At 43.6% G+C, this 23,842-nt stretch overlaps 2 protein-coding genes across 5 annotated transcripts in view; both read left to right on the top strand.

The window, feature by feature from the left end:
- The window catches only part of shtn3 (shootin 3), a 20,949-nt gene extending 7,760 nt beyond the window's left edge, over nucleotides 1–13,189 (top strand). The window contains exons 3-17 of one of the 4 annotated variants that reach the window (XM_017438041.3): nucleotides 3,520–3,614; nucleotides 3,885–4,104; nucleotides 4,541–4,638; nucleotides 4,732–4,813; nucleotides 4,904–4,998; nucleotides 5,242–5,388; nucleotides 5,599–5,752; nucleotides 6,002–6,170; nucleotides 6,606–6,670; nucleotides 6,927–7,027; nucleotides 7,591–7,605; nucleotides 7,853–7,912; nucleotides 8,916–9,045; nucleotides 9,786–10,059; nucleotides 10,610–13,189. In XM_017438041.3, the coding sequence (XP_017293530.1) occupies nucleotides 3,520–3,614; nucleotides 3,885–4,104; nucleotides 4,541–4,638; nucleotides 4,732–4,813; nucleotides 4,904–4,998; nucleotides 5,242–5,388; nucleotides 5,599–5,752; nucleotides 6,002–6,170; nucleotides 6,606–6,670; nucleotides 6,927–7,027; nucleotides 7,591–7,605; nucleotides 7,853–7,912; nucleotides 8,916–9,045; nucleotides 9,786–10,059; nucleotides 10,610–10,736 (1,832 nt within the window). In that variant the 3' untranslated portion in view covers nucleotides 10,737–13,189. Of the gene's footprint in view, nucleotides 1–3,519; nucleotides 3,615–3,884; nucleotides 4,105–4,540; nucleotides 4,639–4,731; nucleotides 4,814–4,903; nucleotides 4,999–5,241; nucleotides 5,389–5,598; nucleotides 5,753–6,001; nucleotides 6,171–6,605; nucleotides 6,671–6,923; nucleotides 7,028–7,590; nucleotides 7,606–7,852; nucleotides 7,913–8,915; nucleotides 9,046–9,785; nucleotides 10,060–10,609 lie in introns of all 4 variants that reach the window. The other 3 variants (XM_017438040.3, XM_037977261.1, XM_017438042.3) reach the window with 3 other exon arrangements.
- Nucleotides 13,190–14,154: 965 nt separating this feature from the next.
- On the top strand, nucleotides 14,155–16,706 carry thoc3 (THO complex 3). Its single transcript, XM_017438050.2, has 6 exons — nucleotides 14,155–14,380; nucleotides 15,032–15,188; nucleotides 15,299–15,503; nucleotides 15,603–15,764; nucleotides 15,843–15,943; nucleotides 16,334–16,706. Exons 1-6 carry the CDS (start codon nucleotides 14,201–14,203, stop codon nucleotides 16,495–16,497), a joined length of 969 nt encoding a protein of 322 aa, XP_017293539.1. The 5' UTR covers nucleotides 14,155–14,200; the 3' UTR covers nucleotides 16,498–16,706.
- Nucleotides 16,707–23,842: the final 7,136 nt, after the last annotated feature.

Raw genomic sequence — 23,842 nt, 5'->3', positions numbered from 1 at the left:
TCTACCTGTCATCAGGTCCTTCAGAGGACCTCTACCTGCTGTCTGGTCCTTCAGAGGGTCTCTATCCTTCATCAGGTCCTTCAGAGGGTCTCTACCTCCTGTGTGGTCCTTCAGAGGACCTCTACCTGCTGTCAGGTCCTTCAGAGGGTGTCTACCTGTCATCAGGTCCTTCAGAGGGTCTCTACCTCCTGTGTGGTCCTTCAGAGGGCCTCTACAGCTGCTGCAGGGAGACGGCTCTCTAAAAGCATCAGGATAAAAATCATACTCTCAGCCTAGTTTGTGTTTCTGTGGAAGTCATTGTGATGCGTTCAGGTTCCTGCCTGCGAGCTTCACCTGACCAACATGTGAGGTCAGGTCAGCGGGACGTTAATGGTCTCAGGGGCCCCGGGGCCTCGCTGACACAGATGCAGGTTTATGGTGGACCCACTGCAGGATCACAGTTCTCACTTCTTACTGCTTCTGATGAAACAGCAGGACTAAAACAAATCACAGCTGTTTTGAATCATGCAGACGGATGGGAGCGGGTTTCAATCCAGAACTGGTTCAGGTTAGGTTTTACAGAATTAGTTGCCATGGTAACAAACCCACATAAAGAGTGAAAACGAACCTCAGATTATAGTACATTGAGGAGGGATGGAGGTGTTACTGATTTGGTCAAACCTCAAAAGTAGCTTATTTGTAATCGATCTCCCCAGATGTCTGTGCTCTCAGAGTACTCTCAGCTACTACCACACCAACGTTCTGCCACTTGTAGCCATTTGTGTGTTTGCTAAGGTTGATTAGTTGTGGTGACACTCAGTGATTACTGTCTGAGAGCTTCATCAGGACCTGTTCAGTGGTTCAGGAGATATTTTGCTGATGGTACATCCAAACAAACACACTCGTGCTCAGACAGAGGTTGTTGCTCCGCCTTCATCGGCGAAACTGAGGAGTATATCTGAGGAAAGCAGCAGCTGAAGGTTGAGGCTCAGCTTTCTTTGAAAACATGTTTCCAACTCGACAGGATTATAATAACAGAGTCCTGCAGGATGGACTGATTCAGGCCGCAGATGGTTTGTTGTCACTTTGAAACCTGAGCGAGCGGTTTCACCTGCAGCGGCCTAACGACCGGTCTGAAAACCTCCCAGGTGGTCATTACCAGCCGAGCTGATCCTCGTGATGCACGCTCACAACCAGTCATCAGCAGAAATGTGCTGAACCTTCAGGTTGTCTTTCCCAGCTGACAGTGACTGGACTTATCCAGTGAAACTGGGGAAATTAAATGTATAACCTGTCGAAACAAGCCCATTTTGTAAATGTAAATGATTGCAGTTCATCTCAGCTGAGGTTCATCGTGGTCCTGCAGGTCAGCCCGGGACGCGTTTGCATATCATGCATTATGCAGCCGCATCTCACCCTGAATAAATTCACAGCTTTAACACAGTCTTAAACATCACTGTTTATCTTCAAGGCAGTTAATTTATTTAATTCCAGACTTTAGTAAATCCTTGACCTGATTAAGACTAAAGTGTTTACACAGATCCACCATCATGAAGTTCCTCTGGTTTCAGAGTTCATTTAAACCTACAGCCTCACCTTGATTCCTTCAGACATCCTTCTTGTCTTTGTGTCCAAACATCTCAGTCTTTGTCTCATCTGACCATCAAACCCTTCTCCTGAAGACATTTGTCTCGTCCGTGTGGACAGCTGCAGGTTTTGGAGCTTCTGTCTTCATCCTCTCAGTCCATAATGATGTAGAACTGGTCTCAGTGAGGACAGGGACACTGGTGCTCCTGTAGTTTCTTCATCCTTGGTGATTCCTGATTCGTTCCTGAACATCCTAACCGATCTGAGGGGGACAGATGAGCGCTGGTCAATCATCACCAGCTGCAGTCATCCAGGCTCACAAACAGGAAGTTAACAGGCTGTGTCAAATTAAAAGACCTTCTAGAACCTTCAGCACCACCTATTAACAGTTTTAGGCGAATGAAGGTAGATTAAGAGTCTGTGTGTTTAATTCTGACCTTATGTGGATTACAGAAAATAAACCAAATAAAATAAATCATTAAAAGCCCCAAATTAATCTGACAATCATGAGGAGTGAGTGGGAACCTCCGTGGAGCTGAACTAGAAGAAAAATAGATTTTCTTTCTTGGTTTTTTAAGAAGAACTAGAAAAAAATCCCTTTTTAACAGAACGGTGACAGACGTTCCTCTGCAGGTGGTTTCACAACCATTCACGCCTCGAATCATGTGACCAAAACGTCCCACACGTTGGGAGGTAGATAAACAAAGTTGACCCACAGGATGTACAGGTCGGTCATGTGACCTCAGCCACTCTCTAGGTGTGTCCCAGGAATAAATAAAATCCTGAAAGCCCCCATCAGTCAGTCAGGAGGGATTAATATGTGAAACATCTTAAAGAACGAAGAAAATAAGATTATTTAAAAACAAAACAAATAAGAGTCCAGGACTGTGGTTCTGAAACTATGAATGAAGACAGAGGTACGGTGACGCTTTTAGTTTTACTTTCCAGATTTAATCAAAAATGCTTTTTAATGTTTATCAGTTCAAACTGATTATCACTTAAATCCATCAGGAGGACAGAGAGGATCCACAGATACTTCTCCAGGAATTTGTCCTGTTGCTCTACATTTTCAAATCTAGGTCATTTTAAAATAACTGAGCTGTGAAGATGTGTTCTGCAGCCGCAAATCTCCGACAGACTCAGCTTTTCTTTTTTTTAAAGCTGTCAGAATTTGTACAGAAAACCCCAGTGATCATAACAGAAAATACATAAATTTGCATTATGAGAAAGTTGTGTTTTCAGTGCAAGAAGTCAGTTTTTAAAAAAAAAATCTGCAACAATCTTAGAACAAGTTTGCTGTAGAAATCCCAAAGCTGCATTTATTCCATGAAAGAAAGGATTTGTTGAGCAGAAACCGACTGATGTTTGGAGCGTTGACCAGTATTAAAAGCTGAAATAAAGTCCAAGAAAAGCTGTATGATGATAATGATGTTGACATATGTTAGATTTTATATAAAAAGTAGTTGATGTGTTTGCTGCTGGTTCCTGGACCAGAACTATAATCTCTCAAAGATTTTGTCTCTCGTCAGCATGACTGCAGCCGGGCGTCTCTTTACTTGGTTAAAGTTGCTGCTTTAAAAAATGTTGACATGATGCAGAAGACCTCTGTGATCTGGTCTGAGCTGACCTGAAGAACCCGTCCCAGGATCTCACCTGGTTCTGCTGCCCTGAGTTTCATCAATCATGGTCCCTGCATGAGATAAACTCATAAAATCCAAACTCCTGCTTGGAAACAAAACCCTGAGACTGAAAGAAACACAAAATAATAACCTGCTTTATTTGCAGCTTTTTGTTTTCTTTGCTTCACTTTCTGCATTTCTGTAACTTCCTGGTCCATACAGGAAGTTACTGTCTGCTGAGGTGATGGACATCTAATGGACAGAGTTGTGTCTCTGTGTCTCTGTGTGTCTCTGTGTGTCTCTGTGTGTCTCCATGTGTCTCCATGTCCGTCAGTGTCTCAGATGGTGATTGAGGAGGTGGGAGTTCTGCAGACTCAGCTCGAGATCGAGAAGTCATGTCGGGAGAATGCAGAGGCCCTGGCCACCAAGGTCCGCCACACACACACACACACACACACACACACAGTGATCAATGCTTCTTTATCGGCTGCCATCAGCAGGAGATCAGGGCCAACAGTCGAGTCAGGACGACTCTGCAAACACAAACTGATTACGTTATCTTCCTGTTAATGACCTCACTCGGAGAACTCTGTGATTTTATCAAACTTTAGTCTTTACAGGTAGATGCGACGCCGTTAGATCCACTCTGTCTCTGGCTTCAGTCTCTCACCGTGGATTCCTGCTGTCTTTGTCGTCCAGCTGAACTGTGAGAACAGGAAGTTGAAGTATCTGAGCCTGACGTCACGGCCGTGTTTGGACGAACTACTTCCCAGCATCTCTGACTGCATCGCGCTGGAAGCTGACGGAGACGCTGACGGAGACGCTGACGGAGACACTGACGGAGACGCTGACGGAGACGCCGTGGACGCTGCGGACAACAGCCCGGACACCTTCACTCAGTGCCAGCAACAGGTCAAAGGTACAACTCACAGATTATTTCCTCTCAGCGGCAAACTGAGCTGAAATGTGTCTCAGTAATAATGTGAACGCTGAGTTAACAATCAGGCTACAGTTTCCTGGTTTTATTGTCTTGTTTGTGTGTTTTTATTTATCTAAGTCTGCAGACTTAAAAATACAGAGCATTCACTCTGTAGTTTTACAGAAAATGTAATTTCATTTTGTCTGAACTGTAGTGTTAAACTTTCTTTAACTCTTTATTGTCTGAACTCTGAGAAGAATTTGTTCTGTCCCTGTTTTTTTAATTATATCCACCTTAAAAAAGTTCAGAGCTCTCCTGAAGTCATGAACTTATTTTAACTTCTGTATTCTGCAGAATTTATCCTGTCTTTAAAGAGCAGCTTCAGACAGAGTTTTTGTGAATAAACTTTATTGAAACCAAGTGTTTGTTCCACCAGAGCTGAGGGAGACCGTAAACAATCTGCTGGAGGAGAAGAAGAAGTTTGTCTGTCAGATTCACGAACAGCAGCGACAGATAGAGGAGCTGAGAGGACAGGTGAGGACAGGTGGACTCACACGTCTCACACTTCAGTTTAACTGGTGTTTAATTCTGCTGTCTTTGCTGTGATCGTCTTCCTGGTGAGGACAGTCGGAGAAGAATCGGGCAGAGATGAAAGAACTTCATGAAACAGTCGAGCAGCAGAGCAAAACCATCAAGAGGTTCAACAGAAGTGAGTCCGAACGAGAAACATGCAAACAGCGGTTAAACAGAAGGAATATGTCGTTGTCACACCGTTGCTATATTTGTCTTTTATCTGCAGTTTCCATGATGGCAGCTCAGGAGTACGACGGGATGAAGGAGCAGCTCGACTTGGAGCAAAACCTCCGAGTTAAAGCGGAGAGTTTTGCACACGAGGTGAGGAAATGATGCTGCTTAGGCTCTGGTTTTAGGTCTCTAAAGTCCTTCTTCTGGTTCATGATGAAAGAAACCAACTTCCTGTCTAATAAAATGATGAGTTAGTCAGCATTTGGCTGAATTAACCTGACTCGGGTGTTTACTGATCTGAAAAGAGGAAACCCTGCAGGATTTATTCAGACTCCGACAGTAAAAAGGTTAAAATGTGAGTTTCTCCTCCTCCTCTTCCTCCGTGTTGTTCAGATGCTGGTGAAGCAGAAGGAGGCCAACAGGCAGAGCATGCTGCTGCTGCAGAGCGCCGAGCCCAGCATCCAGCTGCTGAAAGCTCTGGAAGACGTCGCTGCCGTCACCAAGACCCTGGAGGAGGAGCGTCTGCAGCATCAGCAGCAGGTACGCATTTAGTCTTCCTGCAACCTTGTTTTTGCAGGAAAGTTGTGGATTTGTTTGTCACAAGATTTCCACACAGAGAGGAAACTTCAAATCTCAGTGATACACATGCAACAAATGCAAAAACTCACAATTAATTACATAAAATAATGAGGCTATGAAGTGTTTGACCTCCTTTATCCGTGCTGTGTGTGTGTGTGTGTGTGTGTGCAGGTGCAGAGCCTCAAGGCCCAGCTGGAGGACAGCTGTGTGAAGAAACAGCTGGAGGAGCTTCAGAGACAGCTGGAGCTTCTGGAGGTGGAGAAGAAGGAGACGGACGGACGCCTGCAGCTGGCAGAGAAGAAGAACGAGGAGCTGGAGAAAAGAGGTGAACAGCAGGAGGGGTCAAAGGTCATTTCTGGGTATAAAAACACAGCACGGGGACAGAAAATGCTTGTTTCTGATTGGCTGTCAGGGGAAGCCTGAACACTGGAGAGAAGAAATATTTTACAACAAAACAAAGAGCGAGACATGTCTGCAGGATATGGAACATTAGTTTGAATAAATGATGCTGCTGATGATGATGACGATGATGATGATGCTGACGATGATGTCTTCATGCGTTTCCTGTCCTCAGTCCTCGAGCTCCAGGAGACCCAGAAGGAGATGGCAGCCACCATGAGCCCTCCTCCCCCGTCACCTGGGGTCGCCCCGCCTCCCGCGCCTCCCCCACAGCCACCTCCTCCCCCTCCTCCTCCTCCGCCCCCTCCTCCACCGCCTCCCCCATCCAGATGCAACCCCCTCAGGTGAGAACATCACCTGTGACACACTTCCTGCAGCGGTCAGCTGTTCTCTGCGCAGCGTCAGAGTTTATTTACAGACAGGTGATGAAACGCTGCTCAGACTGTTGTCCTCTGACTGACAAAAACCAACCAAACCAGAGAGGACTCTTGTTTAATTATCGTTAACCAGCCAGCAGCCGGGGGTCTTCTCTGAGACATCCAGGTGATACATGTTTGCTCAGCAGGAGGTCCTACAGCCTGGCTCCGGACAGATCGTGTTCAGACTAACAAACATGTGGATAAAAGGAGTCCAGACCTCCTCTGAACATGATCTGAGATGTTTTTAATGTGCACTGTGGGAGTTCAGACCTGTTTTTAGAAATATCCGATGGCTGGAAGTGTTTTAAACCACAGGTGTGAAGAACTTGAATTCCTTTAATTCAATATTTTCTTCCTCAGCTCTCTGATCGCCATCATGAGGAAATCCTCCAAAGGCTCCAAAGTGAAGGTGGAGCAGACTCCAGGTCAGGTTCTTCTTGGTTTTCTACATTAAAACATCCTTTTATGATCTAATTCAACACGAGAAACAAAGACTGTTTCCAGTTTGTCTCTTATATTCAGACACATTTTCAGTTTGTCTGTTTTTTTGGCTTCACATTGATGTTTGAATGAATGTCCTCGTGTCCTCGTCTCCTCGTGTCTCGTGTCCTCGTGTCCTCATCTCCTCGTGTCCTCGTGTCCTCGTCTCCTCGTCTCCTCGTGTCTCGGACGCCGCAGCAGCCGAAGGCGTGGACGACGTGAAGGTGAAGGCGGTGAACGAGATGATGGAGCGGATCAAACACGGTGTCGTCCTGCGTCCCGTCAAAAGCCAGGACAGCAAGGTGAGGACAGCAGCTGTCTTTTATTCATCTTTAAACCCTAAAACTTTATTTTTATTCTTTGTAAAGCACTGAAACATCTCTGATTCCCAGAATTACAACAACATTTGAAGCCAGGTTTATAGTTTATAGTTCTAATTTTAAATCTAAAAGACGTGCTGGACGTAAATCTGAAGAGAGACAACAGGTTTGTGGACAAATATCAGAGACAGATTTATTTGAGTTTGTGTTTATTTGTTGTGTCGGATTTATTTCTTTTCTGTGTAAATGTGTGTCTCTGAGAACATCTTATGATCTTTTTGTGTTTTTTTGTGATCATTTTGTTCCTTTTTGTTCTCTTCTTTGTCTTTTTGTTTGTTTTTCTTTATCAAGTATTTTCATCCTGTGTATCTTCTTGTAATTTTTTATGTCTGTGTGTCTGTTTGTGGCCATTTAACGTCCCTTTCGGCCCATCCGTCACCTCTGACAGGAGTTTTCTGACAGGTAAAACTCAGCTGTCCCGGACGTCTGATGCTCTGAATTAACTCTTCTCTCTCTCCTCTCCATGTTTCCTGTTTGTGCTGCAGAGAACAGCAGTAAAAGTGAGTTTATTGACGTTTCCCTCCTCCCTGTGGCCCATCAAACCCAGCACTGTTAACCCTCTGCTGACCCTGGAATAATCAGTTCTCTGATCCTTCTGCATTCTTCCTCTCCTAAAAAAAAGCCGAGCAGATTTTTAATCACAAACTGAACGGCAGAGATGTCTGTCATCTTCATCTTCTTCTTCTTCTTCTTCTTCTTCTTCTCTGATGAACGTTAAACTCAGTTTTCTGTTTTTATTTCCTGCAGCCTCCCCCCTGTGAGGACAAACAGCAGGAGAGCGCCATGGACGAGCTGAAAGGCATCCTGGTAAAACAGGCTATAATCCGCTTTAGGGTGTGTTACGGTTTACAGCACTGTGCAAAACTCTTCATCCGCCTCGCCTCTTTAGCTGCTTTTTCTCTCTCAGTCCTCGTACCTTCAACACTTTACACTTAACTCTGACCTCTGACCTCATTCAGGCATAAAAAGTCTCCTAAACGTGAGGAATAAACCAATAAATTTGATGTTTAGGCTCTTTTTTCGCAGCAGTCTGACACAGAAACACAATCTGTTCTGATTTCTGAGGCTGAATCTGTGAAAAATAACAGAAACTAAAACAAAGAAGCATTTTCTGTGAAAAAACAGTGTGAACGTTGAAACTGAGCTGCTGAAGCTAAAGAAGCTAAAAGAAGCTAAAAGAAGCAGAACACTTCAAAATGTAGAAAAACGTGAGCTAAAAGTAGCTAAAAGCTAAAATTAATATTAAACAGAGCCAGTATATTTCAAAGAGAAGAGATCTCAGTTTAAAATATTTGTAAATAAAGATAAACATTTTAAATATATAAAAGTTACAGAAGCTAAAAGTTACAGCAGCCATCTCCTGAACGAGCCGAACGTTTTGATATAAAAACAGCTGAAACAGCATAAAGTCTGCAGAAGCAGATTGTAAATAATGTGGAGAATAAAACAGGAAAACAACAGTGCTGACTCAGCGTTAACACAAAAACACAATTTAACAGAAAATCAGATTTTAGCTCCAACAAACAGCTGTTAGCTGAAAACCTGTTTTAGTTTTTATCATTTTAGGAGCATTAAGAAGGAACATAAAGTTGTGACTTTTGGTTATATTATAGTGTTTTCTGTTTTTTTATGTTTAAATAAATAAACTAAACTGACTTAAACCACTAATTTTACCAAAACATCTTAGTTATTGATTAAACTGTTTGTTTTATGGTTCTAAAATGATCAGACACCAAAAACTGAACCAGCAGGAGCTCTGGTAGTTTTTGGCGATCTGATTCGTGAACTTCCTGTTTGCCGTCTTCTTCAGGAGACGGTGAAGAGGAGCCCCAGCCGAGGCTCCCAGGAGTCGGGGCCGTCGCCGGCGTCGAAGAAGGACAGCGAGCTGGAGGTCATCCTGAGGCGCCGACGCAACAAGGCTGGAGAGGCCGGATCAGGAGGTGGGTTTCCATCACATCTCCTGAAAATCTGCAGTCTGATCATCATTTTAGTTCTCAGATTCATTAAATCAAAGTGCAGATTATTAAACATCAAAACAAACAAACATTTCAATTCTTTACCCAGAAGTTCATCAGGAGTTTTCAGACAAACATGGAAACAGAAAGGTTCAGACGAATTGACTCCACAGGAGGTCCTGATCGATTCAAACATGTCAGCACGTGTCCTGAACGCTGCAGAGGTCAGAACCAGCTCGTGCTTCAGGCTGGTCCAGCAGAGGGCGCTGCACCCTCAGCCGACCCTCAGAAGGAGGTCAGACGGCTGCGACCTCCTCTGGCAGAATCAGCATCATGATGAGTTCAAGTGCTGCAGAACATCTGAACTGGGTTTAAAGAACAAACTGATTTCATGTGTAAAAACAACGACTCATTCTTATTTTGGTCGTATCTGGCAGCACCTCATCCTGCAGCTTGGACCTCCTTCATCAGTCTGAGGAGGAGCAGAGCTGGTCTTCTCTCCTCTAACTTTAGTCTTTAAAACAATCAGCTCCAGCCACACAGAGCCGCCCTCAGGTGGTCTCCTGAGTCAACCTGCAGCGTATTAAACCTTGGAGGTTAAATGCCTAATATGTTTTGAAAGCGGTGGAACCCTCGGCATGTTTTTACTCCCAGGGTTTGTCGGGCTCCTGGCTCCTGAAACAAGACGTTTCAGAGACGTCATCGAGTTTCCCTTCTGTCTCCAGATGAGCGCGACGGTCAGATGAGCCACGTCTCGTCCTCCGACAGCCTGAACGGGACGCGCACCAGCAGCGACTCGGGCAGAGATTCAGAGGGACCCGGTGGGCCGAGCCTCCCTCCGGACCCGGCCGGAACCAGGGTCAACCCGGAGAGGCGGGGGTCGGGGCCGGGGCCCGTGGTGGCCCCGAGGAAGAGCTCCGACAGGGAGAGGAGGTCCTGCAGCTCTCTGCCTGAGAAGGAAGCAGCCGAGAGTCCCGTCAGCAACGGCTGCATCGGCAGGTGAAGGAAGGGAAAGGGGCGGGGCTGGCTGCTGGCGCCCGCCGCCACAAGAGGAGGGCGATCATGTAGTTGTCTCTGTTAGCAAAATATCATGACTCTAAAAGTAAATCAGCTGAAGACACATCCAGTGATTACTTTCTATGAGTTTTTATATTTTAGTAAAATAAAATTAGTGTTCAAAGTGTAACAAATTGTTGAAGTTTGTTTCTCAAAATTCAAAAATAAAATGTTTTGTTATAAATTTATTTTAAATTAATCCTGATCTTAGCAGTTTATTTTATATTTAGTACTTATATTCTGGACTTTTGCTTGAGAGGTTTTTTTACTTTAGGTGGACCTTTGTTTAATTTTAATTAAAGACACTAACTTACATGATCACCCGCCTCCATAGCGGCGTGATGAAGTTTTGTTTATAAAACATGGAAACTTTGTAAAAACACAAAAATAAGATTAAAAATGTTCAGAAATTGAAAAGGACAACCTGTAAATTTACCTCTGAAATGATTGCTTTGGGTCTCTGATGTGTTCTGTTTCTGTTTTTGTTCTACAGTGTCGGGTCGGAGAACCGGATCGAGTCAAACGGGGTGGAGCACACGGAGGCCGGTGAGGACCCACCCACCGCCGCCGCCACCGCCGCCGTCTGCGCCGAGCCTGTTAACGGTAGCGCCGAGTGCTGAGACGGACCCAGAGGAACCCGAGTCTTATTCCTCAGAACCTGGTGTGTTTTTACTGATGAGGAACGGATCCGACCAGTCTAAGGTTCTGAAACACATTTGCCTTTTCTGCTTGGATCAAAACCAGAACAAAAATCTGCTTTTCACGTTTTTTTGTTTTTTAGATTTTACACTAACCGTGTGATGAAACTAACCTGCAACTGAAACAAATTAACTGAGTTCGAAATATTTCTAAACTGACAAAAACAACAACAGGAGCGGGTCAGAGAAACGGTCAGCCGCTGCAGAAACTCCATCATAAACTTTAATACATTTAAACTTAAAGATTCTGAAAAAACTAAAACAAAAACCCAACAGAACAGCTTTTTTCTCTTTTGAAGAAACTAAGAAATGCAGAGTTTACAGAGAACAGCAGCTCTGTCAGCCTGAAAGAATTCATCACGATATAATAAACCCTCTCTGGAGTAAATATGGTGAAGAAAAGAGTTTAAATTAAGATTTTTATTAAAATTATAAAAAGAAATGTGTCACCATGAGACTTCATTTAGAAATAAAAGCTTCAGAAAGTTCTGAAAATCAACAAACAGAAACAGAAACGGATAATTTTTATTCAAACTTGTAATAATTTATTGAACTGAGCCTGAAGTGTCTGTTAGCAAAATATCTCAGGAACCACTGGGTGATGAACTCATTAACATTTAGAGTCAACCTGATTCAAGATGGCTGCCGCAGCTAGTCGACCCTAACAAACAGGAGTTTGGTGTGGTAGTAGCTGAGAGTCCTCCCCGACAGACTCTGAGCTCGAACTGATCAGAGGAGTTCGTCGCTCAAACATCGTCGGATGAAAATCCGATCCGATTTCTCAGGATCCAGAACAGAACCGCTTATAAAACCAGAACTTTTTTATCAAAACAAAAAGATTTAAAATCTCTAAATGTCCGTCCAGAATCTGACGAAATGAACCTGACATTCTTTAAAGAAATGCATATCGCCCGCCGGTTCGATCTGTTAGTTTTCAGAGTTTGTGTTGAGGATGACTCTCAGCTACTACCACTCTGAACTTTAGCTCTACATCTGTGAAGAACTCTTAAAGTAGAGTTCTATTAAAATGAAATATTTTGCTAACAGATGGACAAACGAACACACGCTTAAATTAAATATAAAACAATTAACAATAAAAGAAAGTGCCCCTGATTAGGAACAAGAAGTTGAACATATATGTGACAACATGGAGGTTCAGACTGCACCACAGTAAATAAAAACCTGAAGCTTTTATTCTGAAGGCCTGAAATGAAACCCAAACAGGCGGGTTCGTCTCCTCCTGACTCGATGTGTGGATTAAAGCAGTTCTGGGTTGGTGCTGCTGCATCCTTTAAAAAAATCTGCTACAGTCAGCAGTGATTTGGAGAACCTTTCTGCCTGTTAGAAACAGAAGAGAAGCCAGAGGATCTTTAGTTTCCTCTGCGGGACGGACTCAGATACTCAAACACAACTTATTTGTTTTTATTATTCTAAGGAAACTGCAGCCTCGGCTGAAGATAACTGAGTAAATGTACCTTTCTTTGAGTCGAGATGCCTTCCTGTTTGTGTGCAGCCCTGTCTCTGAGCGGGGAAGCGTTTTCAGTCCCAGCGTGTCGACTATCAGCGTGTGGCGGGAAAACTCAAACGTGTCTGATCTTTCAGGGCTCGAGGAGCACTTGTAGCAGGAATCTTCTCAGGGTCCACGGGACAAACCGTCACCGCATCAGTGGGCCTCGCTGAGAAACCCAAACAGAAAGTCGTGTTTTCAGGTTTTCTGCTTGAGCGAGGAGTTAGCTGAGGATTGAGGTGCTTGTTTATTTTCTCTACCTCTCCACGGACACCTGCCTTTTCCACCTGAACATCCTTTTGTTGTGAGATACCATCCTGTTGTCCCTCCACTGGAGATAAGATGTCTTCCTGCACTAAATCAGCACTGAGCCCTGTTTGCACACGTTATGATGCTTCTTATCATGTATTTCTTGACTCTTATTTTGTAGGAGTTTCTTTTACTTCCTGTACATTTACAGCTTTTCTGACTTTGAAAACGATTCCAATAAGTATGCAACTACATGAGGCACATTTGTGTGAAACTTTCACGACTCGTCGTTCTTTCTTTAAACACAAACTCACGTTAAAAAGTGCGTTTAGTTCTGATCTGTTCGCGCAGAGGACCAGAGGTTAGTAGTTATGCTGCGAAATAAAGGTTGCCACGATATTTTGCACATCGAGGCCTTGCACAAACCTCCAGATGTCAGCGTTCAACCTGCAGCAGCGTGAGGTTTTCAGCTCCTCTGATTGTTTGCATTTACTGTCAGCAAAGTGGTTCTTTAGAGTAGATTCTGTCTGTTTTGGCATATATACATGGAGTGTTGAAGGTTTTTTTTTTAAACACATGGATTTTTATTTAGCATCACTTGAAATAAAATGATATTTAAATACCAGACAAGAGTGGTGTTTTATTATTCAAAGAAGAAATTCGCTCCAGGCACAGAAAGGAAGCAATAAATGCTGCCTTACGTGCAGATTTTAGAAACAAGATTTTCTGAATTTAAGTTGAATTTGAGTGCTGCAAATAAACACAAAGATGCAAATAAACACAGTGATGATTACAAAGGTTTATTGGAATTACAATTAAAATGTCTAAAATGAACAAACTGAAAAATAGAGTAAATCTAGATTGCATTTTTTTTAAACAAATTAAAACATAATTACAGTCTAGTTTGTGCTGATTAAATATATAAAGCAGAAGATCTGCAAACTTTCAGAATAAAATTCAAATAAGGTATAAATTTGACAATCATAGAAACCTCTTAGTGAAGTATTTTGGTCTTATTGTATCACATTGTCTCAATATTTAGCAAGTTTGTGTGCAGAGGAGCTCTTTTTAAATTATTTTAACATATTTTTAGGGCTTCATTTGTGCACAAATAGACTTATTTTAAAGGAAAGTGTAAGAAAAAGTACTAAGATGAAGAAAAATGAGAAACTCTAATTTTATAAATAACATTAACAACAATCAAAAAGAGTACACTTATTATCGGATCTGTTTAGTTGTGTTTAACAGCTGACAAAGTATGTTATTGAAGCTTTTGACCAAAAATAAAACTTAAAAAAACTAAACAAAACACATTATATGCTGCGTTCAAATAACCTCGAAAATCGGAGCTTCAATTTGAGAAAACGTGAAAAGTGATCAAACGTGTTCCAGTTCCGGTAAGATTTGAGTCGTGCTCAATGATCAGGCTAGCAACTAGCAAACAAAGTCATTAATAATATATTTTTTTATACATTAGCACATTTTCAGTGTTTAGACAGTATGACCTTCAGGTACGACCTGAATGCACCGTAATCCGCTGTAAACTGTCAAACGCTTCCGAGACAGCAGGGGGCGGTACTGCGCATGCTCCCGACTCCGCTTCGACTTCCGGCGACAAGGAGCTTTCAATATGTCGTCCCAGTACTACCAGGAGATGCAGGAAAGCTTCAGAAACAACAACAAAAGCCGGGAGTTCGCGGCTCACACCGCCAAGGTCCACTCGGTGGCTTGGAGCTGCGACGGCAGGAGGCTCGCTTCCGGTTCGTTCGATAAAACAGCGAGCGTCTTCGTCCTGGAGAAGGACCGTTTGGTGAGTTTCAGCCCGGGAATGAATGGGTTTCAGCTCCTCTGCGTCACGTTTTTACCTTTCACAGTTTTACCTCTCCACCGTCAGCTACAGCACATAATATAAAAACTGCTATAGGTTTTTATCTGATTAAATTCAGATTTTATTATAGTTAAATATCATCATCCTGATCTCACGTTTACAACTGATTAACTTTTGGAGTCAACCCAGTTCAAGATGGCCGCCACAGCCATCAGAAAATACATCTAACTCAGTCAATTTTACAGATATTGAGCTAAAATTAGTCCCCAATTTCTACCCTGAGCCTAAACTGATCATTTCAGGTCAGTCAAGCCTGTTAGCAAAATATCACACGGACCACTGGATGGATATAAAGCTATAACTCAGCCAGTTCTACAGATCCTGAGCTAAACTTTGGTGTGGTAGTAGCTGAGAGTCATTCAGCACACATCTTCCAAGTCTTAAACTCAGCTCGGCCTTTAATTTCACCCGTTAAACCAGCTAAACGTGCTTCAGACGTTACTGGAAACAAATAAATACACATCTGAACTGACGTAACCTCATCATAAACACATTTAAAAGGCGTCAGATTGAAAGAAGAGGCTGAACGCCACGTTTGAAAGGATTGAACCCGAGTTTTTCTTCCGTCCGCAGGTGAAAGAGAACAACTACCGAGGCCACAGTGACAGCGTGGACCAACTCTGCTGGCACCCGACCAACCCCGACCTGTTTGTCACGGCGTCTGGAGACAAAACCATCCGTATCTGGGACGTGCGCACCACCAAATGCATCGCCACCGTCAACACCAAGGGTGGGTGTTTCTGTTTGTGTTTGAAAAAGAATAAAATGTAACAGCCACACGTTTATTGCTGCAGCCGACGTATTAAAAGCATTAAATCTTGTTTTCTGAACTGATCTCAGGCGAGAACATCAACATTTGCTGGAGTCCCGACGGGCAGACAATCGCCGTCGGCAACAAAGACGACGTGGTGACCTTCATCGACGCCAAAACGCATCGCTCCAAAGCCGAGGAGCAGTTCAAGTTCGAGGTGAACGAGATCTCCTGGAACAACGACAACGACATGTTCTTCCTCACAAACGGCAATGGCTGCATCAACATTCTCAGGTCGGAAACATTCTTGTTCCAGCAGCTGAGGTCGAACCGCGGGACGTCTCTGTTTGTGTGATCCGGGCCTGAAAAGAACCGCGTTTGTTCTGTGCTCAGTTACCCGGATCTGAAGCCGATCCAGTCCATCAACGCTCACCCGTCCAACTGCATCTGCATCAAGTTCGACCCGACGGGGAGGTACTTCGCCACGGGAAGCGCCGACGCCCTGGTCAGCCTGTGGGACGTGGACGAGCTGGTGTGCGTTCGCTGCTTCTCCAGGTACGGAAAACCCGGCGGGAAGGTGGCGGTGGATGAGTAAACCCTGCGGGTTAGTGACTGCTGGTTTGTGTGCTGCAGACTGGACTGGCCGGTGAGGACGCTGAGCTTCAGCCATGATGGACGGATGTTGGCCTCGGCCTCCGAGGATCACTTCATCGACATCGCAGAGGTGGAAACAGGTCAGGGTTGCGGTCAGACATCTGGAAAAACAGCATTTTTATTTATTTATTTTAAGAAAACTTTGTGAGGATGAGTTTGACCCCCTGAGTTCAAAGGTCACTCAGGTTTAATGAGACATTAGAAGATCTTGAATCGTTGAAGAACCGTTCTAAGGTCTGAAGAGACTCAGGAGAACCTGGGAGGTCGAGTTCATAACAAAAGCTTTTAACTGGAAATGTTAAAATCGCAGATAAACTGTTGTTTTTGGTGCTGAAGGACCTCATGAGTCCAGAGACAATAACAATCATCTGTCCAGATTTCACAACAAATTAATAATTATAACCATCTTTAAACTTTGAATGTTTTACCTTTTTTAAAGGTTTTGAACTTGTTTTCCTCTGGTGTTGCAGGAGAGAAGCTGTGGGAGGTGCAGTGCGATTCGCCGACCTTCACGGTGGCCTGGCACCCGAAGCGCCCCCTGCTGGCCTACGCCTGCGACGACAAGGAGGGCAAGTACGACAACAACCGTGAGGCGGGAACCGTCAAACTGTTCGGCCTCCCCAACGACTCCTGAGGAGGCTGCTCTGTCCCAGGACGGGGGACAAAAAGGACGTCCTGTCCAGCCCAGGTGATGAGGATGATGAAGATGAACTGCAGTAACCTTCCTTCACCAGCAGGTGAAGCAGCTCTCCTTAGTTTTGTACACAGATAAACTGTCAGTCCTGTAAGATATTCTTTTATGTAAAATAAAATGTTTTTTATAATAAACCTTTTTTTCTTTAATCTTCTCAATTTTTAAACTTGTTTAAAAGTCAAAAAGTTATTTTAGAAAAGTGAGAAAGCTTTTATTGGAAGTTAAATTAACTTGTAAATAAATGAAAAACAGTGAATTCAAGCTGCAGGACTTTTGTCTGAATGTGAAACCTCCTCCTGGCTGCATCTTTTACAGGAAAAAGAGATAAAAACCAACCTGCAGGATCTGAGTCCTACAGCCAGACAAGAAAAATATTTATTTAGATTTTTTTTTTGAAAGATGCAGAAAACAGGGCTGTTTAAAAAATGTTTATAAAACATTTTTCCAGTTATTTAAGTCAGAACAGGATGAATTTCTGTCTTACTGCACAACAGAAAATATGAAAATCAGTGTTTAGGATTCAGTTTCAGGGTGGAACAGCGACGTTGGTTGGAGCTGTTGCCTCCCTGCAACAAGGTCGCAGGTTCGATTCCCAACCTGGGGCCTTTCTGGGTGAAGTTACGTGTTCTCCCTGAGCTCACCTGGGTTTATTCTGGGTTTACTTTGGTTTTAGGTTCATTGGTAACTCTAAAATGTCCCGAGGTGTGAGTGAGAGCGTGAATGGTTGTCCCATTTGTCTCTGTGTCCCTGTGATGGACTGGAGACATGTCCAGGGTGTCTCCCATCTGCTGGAGACAGACATCGGCTCCCTGAGACCCAGAAAGGAAATGTGGGTACAGACAATGGATGGATTTAGGTTCAGGTAAATCATCTTCTTGTGTCTTTGAATCGTTCAGGTTTTTACTTCCTGTGAAAACCAGAAGTAGTTTGACTGTAAGGAACATAGAGAAATGCTGACTCAGCGCTCACACCGTGACTCATCATTCGACGCTGACTCGGTTTAAAACAGACATCATCAGGACTCTGTTGGCAGCGAGAGTCCTGCTCTCAGGCCCGAGGCAGCTGGTCGCTCCTCTTCCTCAGCAGGCCGGCAGGATGTTTCTCCTCTCAGCTTCCTGTCAGCAGGAGCCTTTCCCAGCTCTTCGTGTTCAGTCCAAGGAAACAGAAGTGCTTGGATACCTCCCGCAGAGGAAACGCCATCAGACGTGCTGACATTTGACAAGAATTAAATAGAGCAGAAATGAGTAATAGTTCCAGGAGGCAGACTCCAAACTGAAGCCTGTTGGCAGGTGAGCAAACTAACTGAACCCTGCGAGACTCAGCTTCGGGAAATCATGGCGTTGGAGTATTAAATGGTCTCAAATTGTCAAAAATTAAAGATGAATTAAAGTTCTGAGAACCAAATTTGGTTTAAAGTGCTCCAGATCCTCCAGAAGGCCTACATGAATTAAAGAAAGAATGAATGCCGAATTCCTTCAAACCTCACAAAACCAGATGATAAGTTGCATATTTCTGCTCAAATTATTGCTGATTGTCTTAAATATGTTAAATTTAAAGTCTCATTTAGTGCTTTAAATTATTCTATTTTCCCAATAAACACATTCTCTTATAGAATAAATGTTATTATTTTATTTTATTGTGTTTAAATCAAATTAGATTAGCTTTTGAATCCTAATTATTTTTGCACATTAAAATCCAACATGGCTGCCAGTTGTCTGTTTTCTCTCCTGATTTTAAACAACAGAAATCTCCTGAAATCAGTCAGAATCAGTGGTATAATGTCAGATACAGACTCAAACACCACATGATTCATGCCTAATTATTATAATCACCTGAGAACGATTCCAGTCAACACAGCCGTGATGAAAAAGAAGCCCGGCGGCGTTTCTGTTCAAGGATCCTCGTTTCAAAGCCGATGTGTAAATGAGACGTGTGAAGCACCTGGAACTGAATTTATCTTTGTGTCCTGGTGCCGTTAGACGGGCCTGGAGGGTTTCATCCCGTCCTCCCTGTGAGCCCAGCTGGTTTATCTGGATGGCATGGTGGCTCAGAGGTTTCTGCCTGAAGCTCCATCAGTTTTAATGCAGCTCCTCAGAAGAACACAGATCTGTATGACAGCATTACCTTCTCTTTTCTGACTCACTCAACAGTTCTTTTTGTTTAGTTTCAAAGTGTCGAAGCTGTAAAATAAAGTTTTTGTTCTGCAGACTTTGTGCCTTTTTAGCCGTTCATACATCAAAACGTTCAGCTCGTACAGGGGGTGGCTGCTGTGACTTTTTGGTTTTCAAGATATTTAGCTTTATTTAAAAATATGTACTCCATAGAAATGCATTGAGATCTTTACAGTTCCTTCAAAACTTTCTAATCTGCTTCAACGTTCTGGCTCAGATTTGGTCTTCTTTTGTTCTGCTTGTTTCAGCTCCAGCCAATCCCAGCAGTCGTTTGTTTCTTTGAGTTTCACCTTTAGCCACAACTGGATTTCAGTCGAGTGGATTTAGATTTGAAACTTTAGTTCATGTCCTGACAGACACAGTGCTCTCAGAGTGAAACAGCATCAATCAGGTTTCTCTCCATCGAGGCAAAGCTCTGTTAATCAGAGGGACTCCGATGTGCTCGGTCCATTCTAATGCTTCCAGACAAGGTGTGCACGTGTGTGTACGTGTACCAGAAACGTGTGTGTGTGCTGAGAGATAATCAGACCCGCCCGTCCGTTTGTTTCAGTCAAAACTAATTAGTCTCCAGATCAGTTAAAGGTCACTTCCGTGGTTGTGGATCATTACTGGCCGGAGGCTTCCTCATCGATTTGTGCAGTTTGGGTGTAACGAGAATCTGTGTTGCTCAGCTGTGCTCTCCGTTTACATGATCGCTCGCCTTTCAATGGCAATTTATGTGTTTAAAGTTAGGATTTTTAGTTTTTAGTTATTTTTATAGTAAAAACTATTTATTAAGGGTGCCAGTGCCGACAGTAAGCTTTGATTTTGTCTTGTGTTTCGTTGTGCAGATTTAAAATAAAACATCTAATCTGAGGTATTTCTGTCTTTTTCCACCCAGTATGTCTCTCTGCTGAAGGACTGATGGTTTCCTCTTAAATCCCCTCAGAGGTCAGAGGTCACACACCCAAACCTCCACAGACATGAAGCTTGTAACTCGTCACATCTCCTCCATAAAACACTGCAGAAACATAAAAACATTACAAAGTTATGTTGGGATTTCAGGCTGTAGCTGCATCTGCATCGTTTCATGAAATTATTTAAATTTTTGATATAAATAATCTATGGAGATCATCCCAATCCCCTCCATCCCCACCACAGGAAACCTTTGATCTGCAGAATGAAGCTAAAGATTTATTTAAAATAAGAATCTAAAATGATTATATAATCCCACTAAGGGATGTCTGTTTTATTGTAGAGATTTTAACAACAACTAATTTCAAATCCCCACCAAGTGGAGAAAAAAAACCATTTGTTTCAGGGTTAAACAGCAGCAAAGATAAAACCCTTCTTCCTGTTTTTGGGCACTGAGACAAATGAATCTCATTAGTTTTTATGTGTTTGAGTGTCAGAAGAGTCGCAGCAATAAAAGAAATGAAACAATGTTGGTTGTAACGGTTCCTCGTCCTTCTAATCGAATTTAAGGGATGCCTCGATAATTGATTATCTCTTTCATTAGTGAAGGAACACGAAGCTGAAACCTGATCTGAGCAGCTTCTTTCCTGCTTCACACGCATCAAAAAACATTTAATGCCTGAAGATTTATTTTCTGAACTGAGACGAGGTGAGGAGCAGCACCGATGAGGTCTGACGTTCAGGAAGTTCACAAACTGGAGTGTTTTCAGGAATTTCCCTCTGAAATTAGGAAGTTCTGTGCAGAAAAACATTTGTATTCTTAGATTTATATTTTGTTATGTTTATGTACTAGAAACAAAATAAAACTGGATTGGTTTCCTCTAAATTATTTTAACTCTCACAGAAAATCCATGCATCCATTTCTTTTGTCTTATCTGCGGTCGGGTTGGGATGTAGCAGGTCCAGGAGGAAAACCTGGACCTCCTTCTCCCCAACAATGCTCTTCAGCTCCTCTTGGAGGATCCGGAGGTGTTCTCAGACCAGAACCATCATCTCAGAGAGTCCTGGATCTGCCCTGGTTCTCCTCCTAGTCCCAGGCGTAATCAGATGTCTGAACCTCAGCTATTTCCTTTCGATGAGGAGGAGCAGTGGCTCTCCTCCGAGCTCCCCACAGATGATGGAGCTCCTCACCTCCTCCGGACGAGACCCTGATCCGGTCGAGACTCCAGTCCGTTGATCCATCTCCTGCTACTCTCCTGACCAGAGGGAGGATTCAACATTTTTCTGAATGAGAACCGAGCTGCTTCACACTCAGCTGTGAACCATCTCAGAGCATGCTGAAGATCATGGGTTGGAGACGCCAACAGAACCACATCAACAAAAAACAGACAAACCAGACCACTCCTCTACACAACAGCACCCTGAGATCCTTTCCATCAACACCACAAACAGGATCATAGACGAGGGACACCTCTGGAGGAGTCCAACCTGCACCAAGGAGCTGGACTTTGTGTCCAGGATATGAACACGGGTCATGCTTTGGTTCTCCACGGACCAGAAAGCCCTTAAAAATGACTCTAGAACCCCACAGTCCTCCAACAGAGTAGATTTCATGTTGGAGCTTTTTTAGCACCCTGCAAACATTTACTACCAGTGATAACCACTTCCTTTTGACTCAACACTATTTTCATCAAAGCAACAACCTCATTACTGCTGCTGAGGCCTCCCATTCCTTCCTACCATCACTCAGGACCAAGACTTAAGAAACTAGAACTCAAAGACACATCCCTGACCCGGAGGCACCATCCCACTTCATACTCGGCTGCGAACTGCTCCGATGCACGTTAAAGGTTGTGGCTTGAAGACGCCAACAGAACCACATTATGTGCAAAAATGAAAAAGAAAATCCCCACAAACAGGATCAGGGACAAGAAGCAAATCTGGGGGAGGTCCAACCCTGACTTTGTGCAGACGCAGGTCTTGCTTTGGTTCTCCAGGGACCAGAACGGACTTACAAACGACCCTCACTCCCACAGAACGCCTCGAGGAACGCAGTCGTAAACCTTACACCAAGAACACAACCAAGCCGTGCCCGTCGTCCACATGCAGCTGATTTAAATCCATCTCTGTCCACATTCAGAAGTCTAGAAATAAAGTGCTTCAGTCTTAAACTCATCCACATTTCCTCTCTGTTTGTCTCGACCACCACCCTTCTCTTCTTGTTGCTGTTATTAATCTCGTGTTTTCTGCTCTGATCTGTTTCTAAGCGTCGAGGCGACTAACAGCAGTGATGGATCAGTTTCAGAGGCGGACTCGAAGGCTCGTTGGCCGATGATAAACTATACTGTTCTCTGTGACTAATGGACTAATCAGAGCTGCGGCGCAGCGGAGGAAGAGGAGGAAGAAACTCTCCAAAAATACTGGAAACAAATATAGAAACTGCGTCAGCGAGGGAAAGTTAAGCTGATAACAGGTTTTCAGTGCAGCCTCTCTGCTGAAGGTCTCCAATTATTTTCTTAAGCGTTTATTTTTTCCTCCCTTCAGCGACTGCCTTCATTAGCAGAACGACTGGTGAAATGTAAACGACAGAATCTGCTGTGAAGCTCGTGGAGTGAAGTTACATCTGTAGTCTGGGTGCCTCAAATGGCTCGTTTTACTTCAGCAGGAAGGAGAACAGAAGAGGAGGAAGTGAAGAAGGAGGCCCAATGCAGGAAGGGAAATATTAAAGGAGAGAAACTCGGCAAAACAGGTTTGAGCTTTAAGGACAGAAGAAGAGGCAGAACCGAACAGGACTTTGTGACTTTGTGTCCATATTTATGCAGTTTTTAGACCTCTTGAACTCTGGAATAAACACCTGAAACATAATCCCATTTATTCCCTGTTTCAGGTGAATTATTGTTTAGTTCGAACTGTTAAAAGTTGAGTTTCTTCTGTTTGTTTGTAACTTTTCTGACATCTTTGAGTTTCCTCCTGCTGCAGACTGAAACACATTCATTAACCTCAGTTTTCTGGCAGGAAGCTGCTGTTTAATGAATTTACTCCCAGTCTTCTGCTTCCTTTTTGTTCTTGTTGCTGAATGTCCTCCAGCCGCCTCAAACATTCACCGCAGCTCAGTTTACCTTTCAGTTCCTAACAAGATGCAGAAATAATCTGTTATTTGTGTTTTTGGACGTTGGTTCAGGAGGTCCACAGACCTGCTCTGATGACCTGAAGAAGCTGCAGCTTGGGTTTAAACCAGGTCAGAACCAGAACTCTGGTAACTTCCTGTTTCCTCCCAGTGAAAAGGACCTGTAAACCAGGAGACCAAAGAGTTGTCTTCTGTAAATGTTTGTTTTGGGTCAGCCGTGTTCTTAGCGTGACCTGCAGCTCGCAGCACCTGTCCTTTCTGTTTGCACGGTGTGTGTGTGTGTGTGTGTGCTCAGGGATAAATGAGGCTGATAATGACATTTTAACAATGAGTGTTCCTGCAGGCGTCACGTCAGCAGCCTCTCTGAACGCACGGCGGGACGTGTTTATTTTTTAGCAGCTGCTCAGCCTCGTCTGAGTCCAGTCCTGGTCCTTTCCTGGTGGTTCCAGCTGTGGACGAAGCTCCTGCTCCTTCTGGACCGGAACCGTCTGAATGAAACTCTCAGAGAATTAAAACTGGATGAATTACTGAAGTCAACCTGATTCAAGATGGCTGCCATGGCTAATTGAAATGAGTAACTCAGTCCTTTTTACAGATATTGAGCTAAAATTGGATGTGGTGGTAGCTGAGAGTCAAATTATTACCGACCTTCATGAGGGAGTCTCTAAAAGGCCTCAGAAGATTTAAGATGGTTCTTCATTTCCTCACGAGCCACAGAACCTCGTTCTGTCGCAGCTGGATGTTGAAATATCTTTTAAGCTTTTTTGATTTTGCAAAACCAATTTTCTCTGCTGATAATTCAGTCTTATGAGAGTCAAAGTGACAGACAAAAAAGAGAATCATCAGTCTGTAAACATCTGGACCTGAGGGTGTCCCATTCTGTCTGTTCAACAGTCCTGGAACCTGGACTAATGCACCCCCATACCATCAGAGAGGCAGACTGACCTCAGAACAGTTCTCCTCTTTGGTCCAGAGGAGACACATCTGTTCACATCTGGCTTCTTCTTTGCCTGATAGAGCTTTAAGCAGCACGGTGAACTGTGTTTACAGACAGAGTTCCTGAGCAGAACAGAACCAGAACCAGCCTTGACCT

This window comes from Kryptolebias marmoratus, linkage group LG9, assembly GCF_001649575.2.
Source record: "Kryptolebias marmoratus isolate JLee-2015 linkage group LG9, ASM164957v2, whole genome shotgun sequence".
Classification (NCBI taxonomy): domain Eukaryota; kingdom Metazoa; phylum Chordata; class Actinopteri; order Cyprinodontiformes; family Rivulidae; genus Kryptolebias; species Kryptolebias marmoratus.
Note: the sequence above shows the minus strand (reverse complement) of the source record. Positions and strands in the feature narration are given on the sequence as shown.